The sequence below is a fragment of the Ipomoea nil genome, unplaced genomic scaffold, assembly GCF_001879475.1.
Source record: "Ipomoea nil cultivar Tokyo-kokei standard unplaced genomic scaffold, Asagao_1.1 scaffold0672, whole genome shotgun sequence".
NCBI classification, from domain to species: Eukaryota; Viridiplantae; Streptophyta; class Magnoliopsida; order Solanales; family Convolvulaceae; genus Ipomoea; species Ipomoea nil.
In genome coordinates this window covers 1,240,603-1,263,972 of record NW_017617100.1, presented here as the reverse complement: position 1 = coordinate 1,263,972, position 23,370 = coordinate 1,240,603, and the positions used below count along the sequence as shown (strand labels likewise).

Sequence of the window (23,370 nt, the reverse complement as noted above, 5' to 3'; positions counted from 1 at the left end):
ACCGCAGCCAGGAAAAAGGACGAACCGCAGCTCGTATAGAAACGTTTGATCGCAACCAAACGGTGGACCGCAGCCCAAGAGTATCAATCTGACCGCAGCCAGCTTCTGAACCGCAGCTCAGGATAACCAATCCGATCGCAACCGAATTGGGGTAGCACACACATAACACATAGCAAGCACAGGCAACCCACATTACACATTAGGAAGGGGGAGAAAACGTATAACAAAACCTATGCGTGATCCATCACTTACTAAGAATAGTCCTAAGGGGTTCATACTTCTTCCTCCTAGGTCAACGGGATACCAATTCAACTAGCATGCAATATAATAGACTCGTAAACCTACGAACGGTACCCGAAACATCAAACTAGACATAGGCACGATAAACGGAGTCCGTTGGGACACCACGGGGAACGGGGAACGTCAAACGGGGAAGCCGGGGTCCCGGGTGGGACAATTTTCCAGCGGGTAGCCGGTGGGTGGGGGCCACCCGCCGGCTGCCCGCCGGATTCTACTGTTCCGGGCAGCGGGTCGCCCGCCGGCCACCCGCTGCCGGGCGGTGTTTTACGGCCATGGGTAGGTGGCGGGTCCCCTACCCCCCACCTACCCCCACTGACTCTTTTCACACACTTTACGCCCCGGGAACCGTTATGGAACCCGAAACCATGCTTAGACACTTTACAACGCAATTAACGACAACACGTAGACAATTAACGAATCAAATACAAGAAACGAACGTCACATAACCTATCATGCTTTCCTAAATATAATCAACACCCAAACATGCGATTTCCCCACCCGATAATCCAAGAATAAGATTATACGATACAACCTAGGGTTCTAATCACTTTTATATCAACAAGAATACGGTTCGTCTTCTAATTGCAAGATTCGGTAAGAATAACACGTAAACTTCAAGAGCATCACACAATTATCAAGAACGACACATAATCATCAAGAACTCCATATAATTATCAAGAACACCATAGTTATCAAGAATCTCCCAATATCAAGATCATCAAGATCCCCCATGGGATCATCACATCAATTACCAATAATAATCATCATAACTCGCCAATATACAATAATATGGGGAAACCCTAAGGGGGAATTATAACTATGAAAATAGGTTTTGTTGAGACATGGGTTACCTCTTAGCCTTAATTAATTCCTTGGCTATGAAGGGTCTTTCTTTAAGCTTTCTTGCTTTCTTGATTTCTTCTAAGGGAATTCTTGGAGCTCTTTTGGGATGGTGAGTCGTTTATTGTGGTGGGGGGTTCTAGGTGCCTCTTAAGTCCCCTATTTATATATTTAGGAGTCCTAATTAGGAACTAATATTATAGGCCTGCTAATTCTATTCCTTTTGGGACTAAGGATTGGGTTCCATGGTCCATAGTGGACCATATTAATTAATTAAAGAGAATCCTAATCATAATCTGAATAGTAAAAGACCTACTTCCTTTATTCCTAATAGATAACTAGGTCTAGGATTCCTAATCAGAATCTGAATAGTAAAAGGTTTACTTTCTTTATTCCTAATAGGCTTAAGGCTCTAATTTAGGCAAGGGCCCACGGTTCATGGTGGGCCTTATTAATTAATTAAAGGGAAACCTAACCGAATTAAATCATATTTAATTATTATTAACGGGATTAATTAAATAATTAATCCGGGATTGAAGGCCGTAACACGGGGTGTTACGCTCTCCCCCCCCCTCACGAGAAGCTTCGTCCCCGAAGCTTGGAAATCATTGCAGGGTTAACGAGTCAAGAGAAGAACCGTGGTCCTATAGAGAAGGTATTCCACGGGGAAATTGTATACTTGCACGCCTATGTGTGTTGGGTTTTTGGGAACGATTAGGTTTACATGGCTAAGAGAGTGGGTTTCAAACTTGAGGACACGGTGAATTCAGGAATTAGGATCGAGTTTTCGAGGTTGCAACTTAGGTTGTGAGGTTGCCACTTGTATGGAATCGTTAAAACATGGGATTGAGAATGGGGTCTGAAGGGTAGAAAGGGTTTTGAAATAAGGAAGGGGCCGATTTTCCGAGGGAGGGAAAGGAATTCGGCTAGGATGGGTTAAGGTTTCTCGATCCCAAGTGAATAATCTGGTTAGATGCTTTGATCACGATGCGCCGACGAGCTGATGATCCTCCTTCCTTAGTGTTGGTGCTTGCTTGACTTTAAGATCCTTGTTAGACCTTGCTTCCCAGGCTAAGGTTTCATCCTTCTCTTCTTTCTTGAGGGAATTTCTCGTGGTGATTCAACACTTACTTCTTTAATGCACCCAAGGTCTTGACCGAGTTGGGTCAACCAAGCCAATCTCTTAGGGTGCACTTCCCAAATTCTTCCCAAAGTCTCTTGGGAGTCGATGGACTTTGGGTTGAATTTCTCTTCTTATTGAATTTCATCTCCTCTTTAGTGGATGAAATTCTTAGTAAGACTTCATGTCTTACCCGAGGTTCAGCATTGTTGTGCCCTGTTTGTGTTATTTTTAATGATGAAGGTGTCCTTGCGTGCCCTTTTTCTTTTAAGGCGCAGTCGGTTACCAAATCTCGTTGTGGGATGACTCGGCGACTTTACGAGTCACCTCATTTCCTTGTGGGTCCTTAATGACCCTTGAAGTCTTGGCGCGAATGTGTTCTTCACCCTTTTGCTTAGCACCATGGGCTACGTAGTTCTTGATTCCATACAACTTGTAAGGAGTCCTCTGATTTGCTCGAACGATGTCCATGGTTTGGAGGAGTCCCGGTCCATCCTTAGCATTTTGACTTTTAAGGTTTTCGTGGGTTCTTTGCACGAGTTCCCAACTCGCCTCCTTGGTTTGCGCAATCCTTTACGCCAAACATCCCTAGTCGGTTGTATCGTAGGATCCAACTTCAATTACTCGTGCAATGTAATTGATTGTGATTTCCCGATGGTGTCTCGTGCGTCAAGGTCTTTTACATAGGACACTATGTTTGGGTGGTCCATGGTTCCTTACCCAAGACTCACATTCCTCAATCGAGGCACACAAGTGCGCCACAAATCAATAAAATGAGGGGTTAAGAAATCAGCACATTGTACCAGCGGGCGCAAGGTGGGCGGTCATCCGCCTGCCAAGCTCCTGCCAAGGACCCGCCAAGGTCCCGTCAAGGACCCGTTGGGGACCCGCGGGAAAGTGACTAGGAATAGTCAATTCCTTCGGGAAAGACCCCAAAAATGCACAGATTCATGTCCTGACAAGTCCCATGCCCTTGTGCACAATAAAAGGGACTTGGATACATAGGATGACCCATCGTACAATGTTCATTGATCCTTAAGCACGAGTTCTAGAGGTAGATATACATACATATATATATCTATGTTTTCTTGGTCTGGGTTTAAAGGGGTGTAAGAAGTGCAAGGGCTAGGTTTCAAAGTCGAGGGGCGGATAGGGTCGATGTCTCAAGGTCGTAATACAGGAAGGAAGGTTGCCACCTTGTACGGGTTTGTCTGTAATGAGGGATCAAGAGCGAGGTTTGGAGTGATAGGACGGATTCTTTAACGAAATGGTACTTGATTGGCAAGGGGAGGGAAATGGGCTAAGGACTCTTGGCTTCGAGTGATTATGCCTGATTGGGGCTTGGTTGTGGCGTGCAGTCGAACTGGTGATCCCTTTTCCTTGGCTTTGTTTGATTCTAAGATTTTCGTTTGATCTTCTCTTCCCGTGTCGAAGTTCCCTTCGTCTCTATGGCTTCCAGGGGAATTCTCGTGATGGTTTTCGTGCACGTTCCCCTCGGATGTCCAGAAGTCTGGACCCAGTCGGTTTAGTGGGTCAAACCCCTAGGTCTTGATTCCTAATCTTTGCCGAGGGTTCTTAAGGGCAAGGGGGGTTTCGGGTTAGTCTTTCTTGTTCTATTGGGTTTCATCCCTTCCTTGGTGGATGAAATTCTTAGCAAGGCTTTATGTCCTCCTTGAGGTTCGGCCTGTTGCACCTATTTGACGATGTTTTCTGTAGCGAGGGCCCCTGACACATTGAACGTATTTGTTTGCCCGCTCTTGTCAACGCATGGCGTTCTTCGGTGGCGTACGTACAGGCTATGGTTTCTCGTGAAGCCTTCACGGTTTTCGTGCAAGGGTGGGGTGATACGTATTCGTAACCTCCACCTACTTCGCTGATTCCTATCTAACAACTTATTTTAATATTGAATCAATGAATGTCGGTTCTTCACGCCCCTGGGTAGGGTAAGGGCCTTATGCTGCTCTACGGTTTTTAACAGGGTTTCCAAACGGAGTGGGGATATGAACTTAGAGTAAGGGCAATAACAATTTAGGGTTTCCGAGGGTTTGGGTTAAGCGCAACGAAGGGTGAGCAAGGTCATGACGGTTGTGAATTTGCTCTTAAGGTAATTAAGGATTCGGGGTGGGAGTTTTCAACAAATAGGGGTATCAAGATGCTGGGGTTTCAGGGCGGATGATATTTTAAATTGGGGTGGTGGGGTCGTAACGTGTCGCGATATACTTACCTTGCACCCAAGGATTCGACTAATGGTGTCGTTCCTTCGCTACTTTAATAGGTGTCCTAGTTCTCCTTCCTATTTGTTGTAGCCGCAACCCGGGTTTGCCGAGATAAGGCAACTTGTCGGAAGGTGCATGTCATTTGTCTGACTCGGGGGTTATCGTGGTTACCCTGGGTTGGTGCGTATTGCAGTCCGTCCCTTTTAGCAGTCCTGACTGTAACGCCTCTTCTTAGTAGTCATCCAAATCTTCCTTTTCTTTGGTCAGGGTCCTTGTCAAGTCTTTTGACGGGAGTTAGGACGAGGCGATTTATCGGGTAAGTGTACGTTACCCAGTTGTGGAAGTAAACTTATCTATTCGCACCCTTACCTGGTGTGGTAAGCGTAGGGGGAGGTTCCTTAAATTAGTGAGGGATAAAGTGAGGGGAGGTTATGTGTAGGTTTCACAATCTCACCGCGCGTCCTAAGATTCCTGAGTCCTATGTTCCTAAATACCTAGAGTTCAAGCTTAATGTCCTAAAGTCCGGTCTTAAGAGTTTTATCCTAGGGTCAAACTTAGGCTCTGATACCAACTGTAACACCCCAGATTTTCAAGACATTTAAAACTTATAATAAAGGTAGAATCTTATTAAATCCCAAGATATAATTACAAGCGTTCGGGGTGCTATGCCACACCTGGGCTAGAGAACCCAAGTGCACAGGCTAACTAACTAATATCCTCAAAGCGTAAATACTTAAACGTGGCACGCAGGCCAAAAGGGAAACTATCTACTTCTAAGTTCTAGCGCGCTCCAGTGACTTAATCTTCTGTGCCTGAAAGCCAAATATATCTGTTCAGCGAGAGATGCTGGTAACCCACTCCAACGCGTTGAAATACAATACATATAGAGATATATATAGATATACGAAAACCATTTTGAGCATGAAGATATATCCTACGAACTCTAGCTTTAAAACCGGGAATGACTCGACAGGTAAGGCCAGACACAAGCAACAGTTATAACGAGCATATGCAGTTCACAACAGATAAGGCAGATAAGGCAAAGCATAAACAATGATCATAACCCAACATGAACAATCCCCAATATAAATCCCATAGTCTCATCCCCCAAGACACTCGTAATCACAACTCGTCCATGTCACAACACATAACACACTTTGTTGGCGCCACAGGACCAATCGCATGCCCATACATGAGGGTCAGCGCATATAGCTCTGACACGGCCCCGCAGCACCCTGCCCCGTATCGCAACACGGAGGGGTCGATCGCAACCGACCGATGAACCGCAGCTCATCATAGTGTTTGATCGCAACCAAACAGTGGACCGCAGCCCAAGAGAATGTCATCTGACCGCAGCCAGGAAAAAGGACGAACCGCAGCTCGTATAGAAACGTTTGATCGCAACCAAACGGTGGACCGCAGCCCAAGAGTATCAATCTGACCACAGCCAGCTTCTGAACCGCAGCTCAGGATAACCAATTCGATCGCAACCGAATTGGGGTAGCACACACATAACACATAGCAAGCACATGCAACCCACATTACACATTAGGAAGGGGAAAAAACGTATAACAAAACCTATGCGTGATCCATCACTTACTAAGAATAGTCCTAAGGGGTTCATACTTCTTCCTCCTAGGTCAACGGGATACCAATTCAACTAGCATGCAATATAATAGACTCGTAAACCTACGAACGGTACCTGAAACATCAAACTAGACATAGGCACGATAAACGGAGTCCGTTGGGACACCACGGGGAACGGGGAACGTCAAACGGGGAAGCCGGGGTCCCGGGTGGGACAATTTTCCAGCGGGTAGCCGGTGGGTGGGGGCCACCCGCCGGCTGCCCGCCGGATTCTACTGTTCCGGGCAGCGGGTCGCCGGCGGGCAGCTGCCCGCCCGCCGGCCACCCGCTGCCGGGCGGTGTTTTACGGCCATGGGTAGGTGGCGGGTCCCCTACCCCCCACCTACCCCCACTGACTCTTTTCACACACTTTACGCCCCGGGAACCGTTATGGAACCCGAAACCATGCTTAGACACTTTACAACGCAATTAACGACAACACGTAGACAATTAACGAATCAAATACAAGAAACGAACGGCACATAACCTATCATGCTTTTCTAAATATAATCAACACCCAAACATGCGATTTCCCCACCCGATAATCCAAGAATAAGATTATACGATACAACCTAGGGTTCTAATCACTTTTATATCAACAAGAATACGGTTCGTCTTCTAATTGCAAGATTCGGTAAGAATAACACGTAAACATCAAGAGCATCACACAATTATCAAGAACGACACATAATCATCAAGAACTCCATATAATTATCAAGAACACCATAGTTATCAAGAATCTCCCAATATCAAGATCATCAAGATCCCCCATGGGATCATCACATCAATTACCAATAATAATCATCATAACTCGCCAATATACAATAATATGGGGAAACCCTAAGGGGGAATTATAACTATGAAAATAGGTTTTGTTGAGACGTGGGTTACCTCTTAGCCTTAATTAATTCCTTGGCTATGAAGGGTCTTTCTTTAAGCTTTCTTGCTTTCTTGATTTCTTCTAAGGGAATTCTTGGAGCTCTTTTGGGATGGTGAGTCGTTTATTGTGGTGGGGGGGGGGGGGGGGGGGTTCTAGGTGCCTCTTAAGTCCCCTATTTATATATTTAGGAGTCCTAATTTGGAACTAATATTATAGGCTTGCTAATTCTATTCCTTTTGGGACTAAGGATTGGGTTCCATGGTCCATAGTGGACCATATTAATTAATTAAAGAGAATCCTAATCATAATCTGAATAGTAAAAGACCTACCTCCTTTATTCGTAATAGATAACTAGGTCTAGGATTCCTAATCAGAATCTGAATAGTAAAAGGTTTACTTTCTTTATTCCTAATAGGCTTAAGGCTCTAATTTAGGCAAGGGCCCACGGTTCATGGTGGGCCTTATTAATTAATTAAAGGGAAACCTAACCAAATTAAATCATATTTAATTATTATTAACGGGATTAATTAAATAATTAATCCGGGATTGAAGGCCGTAACACGGGGTGTTACAACGAAGCACCTATTGGTGACTTCTGTGCGAGTGTAGGGATAATACATGAGCGTACTGCACCTTACTCACCTCAATCGAACGGTGTTGCCGAACGAAAAAATCGTACATTGAAAGATATGATGAATGCGATGCTTATAAGTTCGGGCCTACCTCAAGATGCTTGGGGTGAGGCGATTTTGACAAATAACTACCTTTTGAATAAGGTACCCCGAAAGAAGCTCGATAAGACTCCTTATGAGCTGTGGAACGGTAGGAAACCTTCCTACCAGTACCTGAAAGTGTGGGGGTGTCTTGCCAAAGTTTTGGTGCCAACACCTAAGAAAGTAAAGATAGGTCCTAAGACGGTGGACTGTATATTTATTGGCTATGCACATAATAGTAGTGCTTATCGGTTCTTAGTACACGAGTCCAATAATCCGGATGTACACGAGAACACGATAATAGAATCAAGGAATGCATATTTTTTCGAAAATATATTTCCTTGTAGGTCCAACGTGGGACCAAGTACGTCAAAACGAACGTTTGACGAAACTATGGATAATGATAGTGGGGAATTCGAGAGAGAACCCGAGCTCGAGCCGAGACGCAGTAAGCGGGCGAGAGTTGGAAAATCATTCGGTCCTGATTTTCTAACTTACTTGTTAAAGTACGATTCGGGTACTCTAACTTGTTTATTAGAAAATGAACCCGATTTTCTATCTTGTTTGATAGAGAACGAGCCTCGAACGTATGTAGAAGCCGTGACTTCTACGGAAGGACCAATGTGGAAAGAGGCTATAAAAAGTGAAGTGGATTCTATTCTACAGAATCATACTTGGGAACTGGTTGATCTTCCTCCGGGTAGTAAACCCTTAGGATCCAAGTGGGTCTTTAAAAGGAAGATGAAACCGGACGGTTCCATCAAGAAGTATAAGGCTAGGCTTGTAATCAAGGGTTACAGGCAACGCGAGGGCCTCGATTACTTCGACACGTATTCTCCCGTGACGAGAATAAACTCCATTAGGATGATACTTGCCATAGCCGCGTTGCGGAACTTGGAAGTTCATCAAATGGATGTGAAGACCGCTTTCCTAAATGGCGAATTAGATGAGGAAATCTATATGGAACAACTTGAAGGGTTCATGGTTCCGGGCCAAGAAAGGAAAGTGTGCAAGTTGGTTAAATCGCTATATGGTTTGAAACAAGCACCCAAGCAGTGGCACGAGAAGTTTGACCACGCGATGTTAACTAACGGGTTTAAAATAAACGAAAGTGACAAATGCGTCTACGTTAAGGAAACGATAGACGACTACGTCATCCTTTGTTTATATGTCGATGATATTCTCATTGTTGGTAGTAATGATCGGATGATCAAGTCTACCAAAAACATGTTAAATACGAGATTTGACATGAAGGATATGGGTTTGGCTGATTTAATCCTCGGGATTAGAATCATTAGAAGACCTGATGGTCTCGTGTTGAGCCAATCACATTATATTGACAAAATCCTTGAGAAGTTTAACAAGGATGATAGTCAAGTGGCTAGGACACCATTTGATACAAATATTCATCTAACCAAGAATCACGGAGAAGGTATTTCACAAGTGGAATATGCTCGGGTTATTGGTAGCTTGATGTATCTTATGAGCTGTACTAGGCCGGATATTGCCTATGCGGTTAGTAAACTCAGTAGATATACGAGTAACCCCGGTGCTATGCACTGGAAGGCAATAGTAAAGGTTATGAGATACTTGAGGTATACTCGTGATCTTGGACTGCACTACGGGAGATATCCCTCTGTACTTGAAGGGTATAGCGACGCGAACTGGATATCTGATATTAAGGACTCTAAGTCCACGAGTGGCTACGTGTTTACACTAGCCGGTGCAGCCGTTGCGTGGAAATCCTCTAAGCAAACTGTGATAGCTAGATCCACGATGGAATCTGAGCTAATAGCCTTGGACAAAGGTTGTGAAGAGGCTGAATGGCTACGCCATTTTATAGAGGATATTCCTAATTGGGAAAGACCGGTACCTCCAATATGTGTGCATTGCGATAGTCAAGCCACAATCGGGAGAGTACAGAGTCATATGTATAATGGTAAGTCTAGACATGTGCGTCGTAGACATAATACCATTAGACAACTACTCACAACTGGAGTTGTCTCGATTGACTACGTAAAGTCCAAAGACAATATAGCGGATCCGCTGACCAAAGGGTTAGGAAGAGAAGTTGTGGAGAAGTTGACACGAGGAATGGGTCTAATGCCCTTGGACTAAAAAAAGTTCTATAGTGGATACCCAACCTAGCTGGCACCTAGGTTCAATGGGACAACTAAATTATGGAACGGAGCGCGTCACTGTGGGGGTCTCGAACTCCCTACCACTCCTCGTTAAAACAGTGACTCCCGCAAGAGGCTAGCATGTTAATGCTTTAATGATTCTTGAGTATGCGGGATACTCGAGAAAGAATCACCTATGTTAGAGAGAAGTGAGGGTCGCTTCAAAGGAGAATTATTGGGCACAATTCTTTAGAAACTCTCGCAGAACCAGGAACGGTGTCCCACGACCAAAACGGGCACACTCATGAGAGCAAGAGCATGGTTGGGAGATTCCTGTGTGAGATATGTCATCGTCTACACAAACGGCAGTCGGTTCAAAGACATCGCGTTCTATCGTACAGCCAGTAGAGTAAACATGTCTTCACGAGGGAAGGTTCAAAGGGTATAGTGACTCCCTACCTATCCTATGCAGGGATCGACCGTTTGAACACAGTTGTTTCCGATTTCAAAATACCCCGAAAATCAATTTTTCATTCATGTGGGGGATTGTTGGAAAAAATAGCTTAAAATGGCATAAAATGGCATGTTAAGTGGCTATTTTGTGGTACAATTATCAGTGGGGTCCACTTCCGATTTGGGTCGGGTTAAAGTTGATTTGGATTCTTAGTAGTGAGACGTAGAGATCGATATATTGTACGCTCAAAATGGATAATGGGTGAATGAGATATTGATTCTCAAAGTAGACCCATTTGAGTTGGAAAATGAAGGGAAAAAGTGAGCTTTTTGTCCCACATTGCTTTGGAATGAAGATTTTCCCCCCTTATATACAAGAGCTCTTTTGAAGCTTGTAGAATTGTATAGCATAGAGGCTCTCTCGCGCAGGGGGAGGGGGGGTTCAAATCAAATTCCAACTAGCAGAGCTTGAAAAAGGCTTGATTCAAGCTCGTGTGCGCCGGCACCTGGGGGCACGAAATTGGCCCGCCTTGCGGGCTAAGTTATGCCAAACTTCGGTATCATTTTCCACTTGGTTCGGCCGGTCAGGAACCCGAAAGTTCTGACTGTTGAGGGGATTGAATTCATCTGTTACGGAATTAATTGTCTATTAATTCCAATTTTGAATTCTGAATTCAATTCCCAGGTAGTGGCCTGCTGTTATAGCTGTTGGAAGGCAGCTTTAATGTCATTTTTAATTGCCATAATAAAGGCTATTGGCTCCTTCAACCCTATATAAGAGAGGGTAGAGGCAGTAGAGTTTTACACACAGAAACATAGAATACGAAAGTTCGTTTTTCAGCTTCAAAACCTCTCTGCTTCTACCCTTTCTTGGCCTACTGTGTTCATAGCCATTGTCTTGCTCGCCGGATTCCTTGTTTGAGTGCTCAAACATTGAATCATTAGCAAATTTTATCCTGGGAAGCCTAGGCCACAACGCTCCTAGCATCTTTGGGAGGTGGCAAATAAGGTTTGAAGGAAAGAGTGCTCACTTGACTCTTGCAAAAACCCAACACCAAACACTAGCCACTTTTCTTCATCTTTTCTTCCCTTCTTTCCAGAAAATAATAGTCAATTTTATTTAATTATTATTTGTTTTCCTACCAACGGTACCAACACATAACAACTATATGTAGGGAAATGGGGAATTATGTAGCATTATAATGACCATTAACCAACATAAATCCAAGATTTAATAATTGGATAATAACGTTTGAAACGGTCGTAATTATTATCGTAATAATTTCAACGGTCACAAACTTAATACGCGATTAATTCGTACCGATCACAACGACCCGTTTCAAAATACCTGAGTGACCGAGGAGTCCGTACGAACTTGAAAGGTTAACAAATTGGGACTGAAAACCACACCCGAGTGGTCCACACACACCGAAACGGTGCAGCACGAAAGTAGCTCACGAAAGAAGAGCACGAAAGAGCTCACAACTTCAACTTTCAGCATGAAACTAAAGCTTAAAATTAAGCTTTCAATTTGCATGCACTTTCGTTCAGGCATGAAAACATAGCACGAAAGGTGCCAAAACAAAGTTTCGTGCTTTACAGAAACCAAAGCTCCAAATTGAGCTTTTAATTCTTAAAGCACGAGACTTCAAATCCCAATCTTCCCTAATTAAGCTTAATAAAGCTTAATCATCTTTTAAGCTTAATTAGCTTACAAATTAAGCTACATCATCATGCCTATATTGGCACGAAACAACAACATAAGCTTAAAGATTTGACTCCTCTCAAATAGGTTCACTTGAGAATCAATTTCTCATTCACCTATTACTCATTTTGAGCGTACATTATATTAAATTCTTCGTCTCACTACGAAGAACCCGAATCCACTTTGACCCGACCCAAACCGGAAGTGGACCCACATATATTTGTACCACAAAATAATCACTCAAAATGCCATTTTTAGCTAAAAATTCCAACACTAATTTTACACGCGCATTGCGAAAATGAGTTAATGCTCAATGTTTATATTTAAATAAACATTTGAAAGTATATCAATGCAAGATTATATAGGAGAAGTTCATACCCATAGGTAATTGAATGTCGAATTTGTTTATTTAAATATGTAACTCAAAGTATATGAATGCAAGATAATATAGGAAATTCATTATAATTGCCACTAAAATAAATGTTTGCAACTTTATAAAATTGGTAGTCCAAATACTTTGTCAAAAAACGATTGTCCAAATAAATACTACTTTTGGTTTGAATTTTTCTAAGTATTCTTAATTCTCTTTGAGTAACATTGTTATTGTCTTCATCACTATTTGTCTTCTTTCTTTTTGTTGGTAGTGTGTTATTTGCAATTGGGTTACTATTGGTAGCATAGATGACAACGTCATGCAATGAGATTATGGTGTAGGAAGTTGTGGATTTTCCTTGTTGTATATATGACTGGGATTTTAGTTGTACTATATGAACTCTTGATCTTGCAAGCGCCTGTTGATATTTTGGAGTGGTAGTTAGTTTGTTCCCCTACATGTTTCATGTGTAAGTATTGAACAAAATATTAGGGCGTGTTTGGTTCGCACATGGGAACTAGAATCAGAATGTGTATCAAATACTTGGTAATGGTAATGGGTTTTAGTGAAAGTATTTTGCATGTTTGGTAGTAGGGTGAAATGAGAATGATTATTAATAATGTTGTTTGGTTATGTATGATCCTATAATGGGAATAATGATTTTAAAAATGCAAGAACACAAAATCAAGACATTGATTATAATATAAAGACATCCAAAACATCAATATGAACAAAAAAAAAATAAAAACAAAAATCTAAAAGCACTAATTAAAGGGGATGAGAAGGAATAAGGGAATGAAAGGGATGATACCCTTATTTTATTTGGGTATGGATTTTTCAATTAAGGGGGTATTTGAAACCCATAGTAGTGTTCTAAAAACCTATCAACCAAACAATACCAATCACTTTGATATCCATTCCTTAGAGTTAAACCTGTCAACCAAACACACCCTTAATATTTATTATATATTTGTATAAGGTTCACGAGTAGTACCTCTTGTTCTATTTTCCCAACTTATTTACTTGATAGTAATAACAATAACTCTACAGCTAGTCCGAATACTAATGCTGCAACGTGTCCAATTTCATCAATAATTTCAACATCCATTTTTCACTGGCCTGTTCATTTTCAAGTTCATATTTTTAGAATTAGTAAAAATGAGTGTAGTACTTGATTTTGTGTGTATGAGTTTTTTTTTTTAAAATTTTTTTTTATTGAATTGATATAACCTTCGAGTTAAATTGTTTTTTCCTTTGTGCATAAACTTTTTCTTAAAAAAATATTGACTACATCCTATATACCAAGTATTTTTGTTGTGAAGGTTGATGTTGATTTTGCATGTAATCTAAGCAGGTTGAGTGAAATGAAATGAATTGTAAATTTATATTAGTTCTAATATAGTTAATGAATGCACAATAAATATTTTACATAAATGATAAATATTAATGAATGAATCAACGGTGGTTATTTTGAAATTTCTTCATTTTCTAGATTTGCCAAATTGATTGCAGCATTGTTGTAGTCTCGACATCTTTTCAATGCATCAAGTGTGTTACGATATTCTATTGCCCTACATTGACAGTTTTAATAATGAGTTTTAAATGTAGCTACTTAAGATAATGATATAATTAACATTTACATATTATTATCAACATAAAAGCATACTAGTACTTTAGGTGTTATGCTCAGGGTTCATTTGGTTTAACTATTATTGTTCAATGAGTTATTGTGGATATGATGTAGTCCAAAGATATTACAAGGTAGTTTCACGCTTCAATTTGTTGGGTGAATACTCTCTTTGTCAACAGATCCCCCAAGTAGTTAATATGATTGACCTTAAACTATTTTATTTTTATATTTTTCATGGTAGTAATAAAATACTTGGTAAATAAATATATAACATTATTTTGTATTATAATAACTTTGATATTTAATTACAAGATAGTGTAAAAAGAAGATAATGAAAAATGTAATGAATATCAATTGATTAATTTGAATGTAAAGAATCTTTGCATGAGAGAAAATAAAGACAATATAACTAATAAAATTATTTCTCTTATTTAATTTATTGATAATGAATAATTTTTTTAAAATAAATGCATTGTAAACACATTTTGATGTAAACCACAATGTGGTCCAAGTTTGGTTCACTCTGGGAGACATAGAAGCTAGCCCAGAGGGAATTGTCACTTGTGGTAATCAAACTCGGGTTATCTCGGAATTCTCCCCCACTTCTCCCCCACAAAGAGAGCTCATTTGCCACATGAGCTACCCAATTGGGTTATGCATTGTAAACACATAATTCTAAATTAAATGCATATGTATCATTTTTTTTTGTTGTAACTACTAACTTATTTCATTTAAAAAGAATACAATAGAGTGAGAAACTTAATTATGCCAACATTGATTGGAATGTGGTTCGGACCTAAGACCTTTATTATTGATCAATAAGTTAATAATTAATAATAAATTTAAAAATCTCAAGGAAAAATTAAAATGCGAATAAGCTGAACTATTTATTTCATTTAATAATTGGACGGAAATTTTTTTTCTACCCATTATAGGCCCAATTTTTTTGGCTCTTATTAATATATACAAGTTTTTTACGAGCATTGCGCGATTGGGATAATGCCCAATATTTTTTTTTAAATAAGTACTTTAAAGTATATTAAGACAAGATTATATTGGAATTGTTCATGCCTAGATAATTGAATGTTAAATTTGCATATTTAAATAGGCAATTCTAAGTTCACAAATGCAAGATAATATAGTCAAGATTAATTATAATTGTCAATAAAATAATTATATAGGTATGGTTGAAACCAAATACGGAACATAAGGGAGAGAAAATAAAAATTAGGGCATAAAATATTAAATATATACTAATATTGAAGAGATAACTGCTGATTGCCAAACAAGGACATTGCGAGATAGTTTCTCACTTCAATTTGTTGTGTGATTTGAATACTTTTTTTGTCAATAAATCTCCCAAGTAGTTAATATGATTGGCTTAATTATATATATATATATATATATATATATATATATATATATATATATATATATATATTTACAATTTTTTAAAACTATTATTATTATTATTATTATTATTATTATTATTATTATTATTATTATTATTATTATATGTATACCCTTATGTCATTTTACATGTTAATCTAAACAGCTAATTTTTTCAAATATCTTTTTACCAATCGTTGATATAATTCGCTGGTCAAATTAGCTAATATAATCCGCTAACACTAACCGCTTACTGCTGATTGTCAAACATGGACATTGTGAGGTAGTTCTCACTTCAATTTTTGTGTGGTTTGAATACTCTCTTTTTCAACAAATCCATCAAGTAGTTAATATGATTGACTTTATTAATTATTATTTTTAATTTTTTCATGGTATTAATAAAATACTTGGTAAATAAATATATAGCATTATTTTGTATTATAACTTTAATATTTAATTAACAAATAGTGCACAAAAAAGATAATAGACAATGTAGTGAATATAATCAATTGATGAATTTGAATGTAAAGAATTTTTACATTGGAGAAATATAAAGACAATATAACTAATAAAATTATTTCTCTTAATTAATTTATTAATAATGAATAATTTTTTTAATAAAGACATTGTAGGGACAATGTATCGAATATAATCAATTGATGAATTTGAATGTAAAGAATTTTTATATTGGAGAAAAATAAATACAATATAACTAATGAAATTATTTCTCTCATTTAATTTATTGATAATGAATAATTTTTTTTGAATAAAGACATTGTAGACACATAATTCTAAATTAAAGAAATGTATATGTATTATTTTTTGTTGTAGCTACTAAATTATTGTTTTAATTTAATAAGAGTAAAATAGAGTACTAATTATGCCAACTTTGATTGGGATGGGGATCAAACCTAAGACCTTTCTTATTGAAATCAATGAGTAAGTTAACGGTGAACTAACAGAAATTAACGGAAAAGATAATATTTAACGGAAAAGTTAACAAATAATCATATTCATTAAGGATAAAGTAGGAAATCTTAAGGAAAAATTAAAATCTAATCAATCTGAGCCATTCATTTGATTAAAAAATTTGACCGCCATTTTTTCTACCCATTATAGGCCTAACTGGAAAATTATGCCGTGCATCCGTATGCACCATGCATGGTGCATACGGATGCAAACGACGTCGTTTTGGAGTAATGATGCGGCATTCAGTCTGTTAAAAAAAATTTTGTTAACGACGTTTTTCTCCTTTCGCTATACAAGTTTCCATATCCGTTTTTGGCAGTTAGGCATTGTGGAATTCGCATTCAAAGTATGTGCAATCGTAATCGCATTCGCAGTTGCGAATATTGAATGTTAGATGGAGGAGGCAACAGATCAAACAGATTCAGTGGTTGATGGTGTGCATTCGATTCAAGGTGATTTGTATTTTGCAATTGTTTTTGCATTTGTTCCTCTGCGATTTTTATGGTTTTGATATCTATTGCGATAAATTTGATGTTAGCAGTGTGTTTGATTGATTTTTGTGTTTAGAATCTGCCATTTAGTTTGATTGCGGCATAATGAATGTGAGTTTGGTGGTTTTGTAACTATTTATACATAATTGCATAACTATATATCCATAATTGTATAACTATAAATCCAGAATTGCATAACTAAAAATCCATAATTTCATATCTATACATCCAGAATTGCATAACTACACATCCATAATTTCATAACTACATATCCAGAATTGCATAACTATATATTCAGAATTTGTGGGTACTCTGTTTTGACAATTCTTTGCGTATGCGTATCCAGAATAGCATAACTATATATCTAGAATAGCATACCTATATATCCAGAATTGCATAACAATATATTCAGAATTTGTAGGTACTCTATTTTTGCTGTTTTGATGAACTGTATGAAATAATATTCACAACATTTATGTAATGCAGTTAGTGAAGGTGTTGTGGATGTTTCGTTAAGTTCAGACCAAGCAAATTTAGACATTGATGGCTCTTCTTCAATTCCAGGTTTATTTCTAGTTTTTCACCTTTATTTAGCAAATTCTGGTTAGGAATTATATCTTAGTAGAAATGATTATTATTTTGGTATATTTGCAGTTGATCAAGATTTGGTTAGTGCTGTAGTAAGTAATGTTGATGAGGCTTATGAGTTGTATAACAATTATGCATATAGAGTTGGTTTTAGTGTGAGGAAGGGTCATCAACGTTACAAGGGATCTACTAACACAATTTAAATGAAGAAGTTTTCCTGTTCTAAGGTTGGTTATAAGGCAAAGAGTGGGGTTAAGGCTTATTCAAAAATTGACACAAGGACAGAGTGTGGTGCATTTGTTTAGTTTGATGTAGGTGATGATGGGTTGTGGACAGTTATAAAACATGAGAAAGTGCACAATCATGAGTTATGTGTGTTCAACACGAGTCATCTACTTCGTTCACATAGAAGTGTGGGAGATAATCAGCTCTTATATTTACAAGGTTTGAAGGACAATGGGGTTGCACTTGCGGATGGTATTAGGTTCTTGAAACATCAAGCAGGGGGGTCTCCATTAGTGGGTTTCACCAATAGAGATGATTATAATTCATTGGCTGCTGATACATTTAAGCGATTGGATGGAACTGATTCTAACTCTTTAATTGAAATATTTAGGGGGAGGCAGTCTACCGAGTCTGATTTTTTCTTTGATTTTGAACATGATTCGGATGCAAGATTGTGCAATTTTTTTTTAGAGGGATGGTCAAATGAGACGAGATTATGAGGTCTTTGGGGATTTGTTATGCATGATACGACATATCACACCAACAAATATGATATGATTTGTGGCCCTTTCGTAGGGGTGAATCATCATTGCATGAACGTAATGTTTGGATGCGGGTTTTTGACAAATGAGAGGATAGAATCATTTGTGTGGTTGTTTAGAGCGTTTTTAAGATCCATGGGTGGCAAGTGTCCATAGTCTATCATGACAGATCAATGTGCAGCTATGGCTGCTGCTATTTCTCAAGTGTTTCCAACATATCACGTCATCGCCTTTGCATATGGAATATTGGTGAGAATTCAAAGAAGCATATCAAGACGTTAAGGAATAATAAGGATTTCTCGGATATGTTTAACTATGTGTTGAAATACACAGAGACTGAAGCTGAGTTTGAATTTTATTGGACAAGGTATGTTAGTAATTAATGGTTTTTGCTGGATTACATTGCATATTTATTGCATATATATATATATATATATATATATATATATATATATATATATATATATATATATATATATATATATATATATATATATATATATATATAGTATTAGGCTTTCTGATCATGTAGTATATGAATTATGGATGCATAGCATTGGAACTTACTGTTGGGATCTGAACATGTAGTATATGAATTATAGATGTATAGTCTATCAATTATGGATGTATAGTATACCAATTATGGATATATAGCAGTAGAGTTCTGAACATGTGTTAGAGATGTGGTGATCTTGTTTTTATTCTGTTTCATAAACATTAGTGCTTGTGTCTTATCATTTTCAGGTTGGTGACTGACTATAAGTGTCACAAGAATACTTGATTAGAAAAGCTTTATGACTGTAGGGAGAAGTGGTTTCCAACATTTAACAAGGATTATTTTTCTAGGGGCATTTTATCGTCGCAAATGAGTGAAACTATAAATCATTCAATTCCTAGAAGGTTGTCTAAGACTACTGGTCTTTGTGATTTCTATTCATCGTTTGTAAGTGTAATTTCTGAATGGAGAAGTAAAGAGAATGGTGAAGATTTTCGTTGTGCTCAAGGGGTACCCGCTATGATGATGGAGCACGTGAAACTTTTTCACATGCTCGAGAGGTATATACTATTGAGGTAGATTTTTTGTTTGAGGAACAATTTATGAAAGGCAGTGCTTGTCATCAAGAAATGGTGTTGAATGATGATTGTCAGCACTATTACGTGTGGCGGCCAAATATAGACATTATAAGGCATGGAGTTAGTTTTAACCCAGCCAACCTGGACATTTCTTGCAGTTGCAAGTTGATTTCTGAGTTGGGAATTCTATGATGCCATTGTCTACGTATTCTTCATGTGCATTGTGTTTCTAGTATCCCTGATAAATATATCCTGAAAAGATGGAATGAAAAGGTTATTGATGGTAGGAATGTGGGCATTGCTTCTATGGTTTATAATGTTGGTGTCCCTCCTTCAATTTGGGTTTTTGATATTAGTAGGAAATTTCAAAGATTGATTGTTTCTAGTCAAGATAGCAGCGTAGCTAGAAAATTTTGTGATGAAGCTGTTGAGGATGCAAAGAAAAAGGTTGAAGCTGAGATTGGGTATGTGCATATTGAAGAGGGTAGTGTTTCATCTTCAAGTGGTGGTGTACAAAATCCTTCAAGCCGAAGATTGAAATGTGAGCGTAATAAAAGGAGGAGTAGTGTTATTGAAAAGAAGTACAGTCTTGCAAGGGGGAGAAGGAGTGCTGCAAATAAAGTTGCTTCGAGTACGAAGGGTGCTGTTCAATCTTTGGTTTTGGAAGGCATATCCAAGCTTGCTGGGGATGGATACCTCGTACATCCAAGTTCTTCGAGTTTAGAGTTTGTTCAGTTTAGTAAGGGTTTAGATGACAATGTAGGTGTAGGTTGAGAGTGTGTTAATACAAGTTGTTATCATTGAACTTATGCAATTCTGGATTTATAGTTTTGTAATTCTGGAGGTGTAGTTTTGCAATTATGGATTTACAATTATGCAATTATGGATTTATAGTTATCCAATTATGGATGTGTAGTTATGCAATTCTGGATGTGTAGTTTTGCAATTCTAGATTTATAGTTATGCAATTATGGATTTATAGTTATGTAATTCTGGATGTGTAGTTATGCAATTCTGGATGTGTAGTTTCATAGTGATGGATTTGTAGTTACGAAATTCCGGATGTATAGTTATGTAGTTATGGATTTGTAGTTATGCAATTATGGATGTACAGTTATTAACTTATGGATTTGTAGTTATGCAATTATGGATCTATAGTTATGAAGTTATGTATGTGTAGTCATACAATTCTGGAGTTGATATGTGCAAAAAAATAGAATTGCATAGATCAGAAGTGCAAAAATTTGTATTCACTTTTAGAGTTATGCATTCACAGATTCAAGTCATCTTGTTAATATTTTTTTGAAATATATGTGGTACTTCATTAGAAATAAGCCGATATAATGTCAGGTGGGAGAAGATCCCAGTACATAGCAGCAGGTTGCTGGTAAGCCGAAGTAGCTAAAGCATGAGCTAAATAATTATCTAGTCTAGTAATAAAATTAAACGAACAAGACTGAAATAAAGACGCAGCTGCTCTGCAGCTGTCAATGGCATAGCCGACGTAAGAGCGAAACGCAGCAAGTGGCGTAGTAAGATAGCGTTGTAGTGTCAAAAAATCTGTATATACCTCGATGTTTTGTTTTCCCCGATCCTTCAACCATGATAAGGCTTCCTTGCATGCCAACGCCTCGGCCATAAGCGGTGAGAAGCAATTCGGGAGAGGCGCACTGAAGGCCGAGACATATCATCCATTCACATCCAGAAGAATTGCCCCAACTGTGGCCTTGCCTGTGTCGTGTAAATACCCGGCGTCGACTCGACAACGCTTTAGCGGTGGTGCGGGCTGTGCAGTAGTGTGAGCATCGGCCTCCCCTTGCGGCTGTGGCAATGCGGGCGGCAGAGTGTGGCTTCGGGCCGCAGATGTCGGGCGCGCCCGTGTCCATGCATGCATGATAGCCACAGCAGCCGCGAGCAAGGATGATGGCCGCGGTAGGAATGCGTCCCAAATCGCCCCGTTTCGTGCTCTCCAAATATTTTATAGAATTGATGATGCATATAATACCCCATCAGAGTCTAAAACATTTAGGAGTTCACCAAACCAAATATGAAAAGCGTTTGTCACAATATTGGGGATTGGAAGGTTGGATTGTTCCCATATGTTCTTTGCAAATTCGCACAACACTAAGGCATGCATAGTATCCTCCTGAGATATTTCACACATGGCACAATGTGGATCCATATCCACTCTCTTTATAAGCAAGTTAGTAGTGGTAGGCAAAATATCACAAATGGCTCTCCAAAGGAACATTTTCCATTTTGGGGGGATTTTGAGTTTCCATAGGGTCAACCACTTTGTAAAGGTCCCAATACCACTTTCATAATCTCCAACTATTAGCCTGTATCCACACTTTACAGAATAAATTCTTATCGGGTCTCCATGCCAATACCAAGTATCATCATACTCCGGGGAAACAGGTATTTTTAGAATATTTGCCACATCACTAGGTTGAAATAAATCAGTTAGAATTGAATGGTCCCATGTACCAGTCTGTTGATCTATCAATCCCACCACTTTGGCTCCTTCTAATTGCATTGGCATTTCTGTTTGTACCATGGGGTCTTGACCATCCTGTATCCAGGGATGAGTCCATATGAGTGTAGACTCCCCGTTTCCAATTCTGCGCCTTATCCCACTACAAATTATACTCTTGGCTGTCATAATACTCCGCCAACAGAAACTGGGGTTACTCCCTATCTGTGCATCAAAAAAATGAACCCTTGGCATAACAACGAGCCTTATAGACACGAGCCACTAGGGACTCGGGTTTAGTAAGCATTCGCCATGCCTGCTTCCCTAACATAGCTAGGTTAAAGGCACGCAAATCCTTAAAACCCAACCCTCCATATTTCTTAGGGACACACAACTTATCCCATGCCTTCCAATGTATTCGCCTATCAGTTCCAGAGTCCCACCAGTAGCGATTCATAGTTCTTTCAATCGCTGTGCACACAGATATTGGCAGCAGAAAGACACTCATTGAGAAGGTAGGCATAGATTGTGCTACACTTTTTAATAAAATCTCCTTGCCTGCCTATGATAGTAACCTCTTGTTCCACGACCCAATTCTTTGCCGGATTTTAGCCTCAATATATGAGAAGGCTGCCTTCTTGTTCCTTCCAACAAAAGAGGAAAGTCCCAAATACTTGCCAAAATTAGGAGCCTGCACCACTCCCAAAACTTGCGCCACAACTTTCATGTCTGTGTTATTTGTATTTCTGCTATAACATATGCTTGACTTGTGGTAATTAACCACTTGCCCAGATAAATCCTCATAAACTGATAGGCATCTCTTTATCTCATTGGCTTCCTCCACATTAGCCTTAAAAAATAAAAGACTATCATCAGCAAAAAATAAATGAGAGATTGGGGGAGCACCTCTTGCTACTCTGCAACCATGAATTGACCCCGTACTATGTGCATGTTGCAATAATAGGGAAAGACCCTCTGCACAAATAATAAATAGATAGGGGGACAAGGGATCCCCTGCCTTAAACCACGCGTGGGTATAATGGGGTCACTTCGAGAGCCATTCACCAATAAATTATAAGAGACTGTGGTTACACACTTCATGATTAATTCCACCCATCTACCATCAAAACCCAGAGCCCCAACATCATGTTACGAAGAAAAGACCACTCCATCTGGTCATAGGCCTTTGCCATGTTTAGCTTGAGAGCACTCCACCCCACCGTTCCACACTGTTTCCTATTCAAAAAATGTCCCACTTCCGCAGCTAATAAAATATTATCAGTTATTAGTCTATCTGGGATAAAGGCACTCTGTGACTCCGATATAATTTCCTCCATTAGCGGCTTCATTCTATTAGTTATCATCTTAGCCATAATCCTATAAACCACATTACTGAGAGCTATAGGACGCAAGTCAGTGACCAATTCAGGGGTATTCTTCTTCGGGATCAAAACAACATCCGTACTATTCAAACCAGATGGAAAATTGTGAGAGTCAAGGCAGCCTATTACAAAACTCGCGACATCCCCCCTACCACATCCCAAAAATGCTGATAGAGGCCCGGATTCATTCCATCCGTGCCCGGTGCTTTGTCAGGAAACATTGCAAACAATGCAGTTTTAACCTCCTCTAATTCAAAAGGC

The 23,370-nt window shown here is 39.0% G+C and overlaps 1 protein-coding gene across 1 annotated transcript; it reads right to left on the bottom strand.

The window, feature by feature from the left end:
• Nucleotides 1–21,232: 21,232 nt before the first annotated feature.
• Nucleotides 21,233–22,184, bottom strand: LOC109174929. The gene is made up of 2 exons (XM_019324171.1): nucleotides 22,044–22,184; nucleotides 21,233–21,952 (listed from the first exon to the last, which is right to left on the bottom strand). Exons 1-2 carry the CDS (start codon nucleotides 22,182–22,184, stop codon nucleotides 21,233–21,235), a joined length of 861 nt encoding a protein of 286 aa, XP_019179716.1.
• Nucleotides 22,185–23,370: the final 1,186 nt, after the last annotated feature.

Coding starts and splice junctions, on each gene's coding strand:
- LOC109174929 (XM_019324171.1), bottom strand. CDS start 22,184: ATGAATCGCTACTGGTGGGACTCTGGAACTGATAGGCGAATACATTGG. Junction 21,953..22,043: donor TAGCTATGTTAGGGAAGCAG/GCATGGCGAATG, acceptor TTTGATGCACAG/ATAGGGAGTAACCCCAGTTT.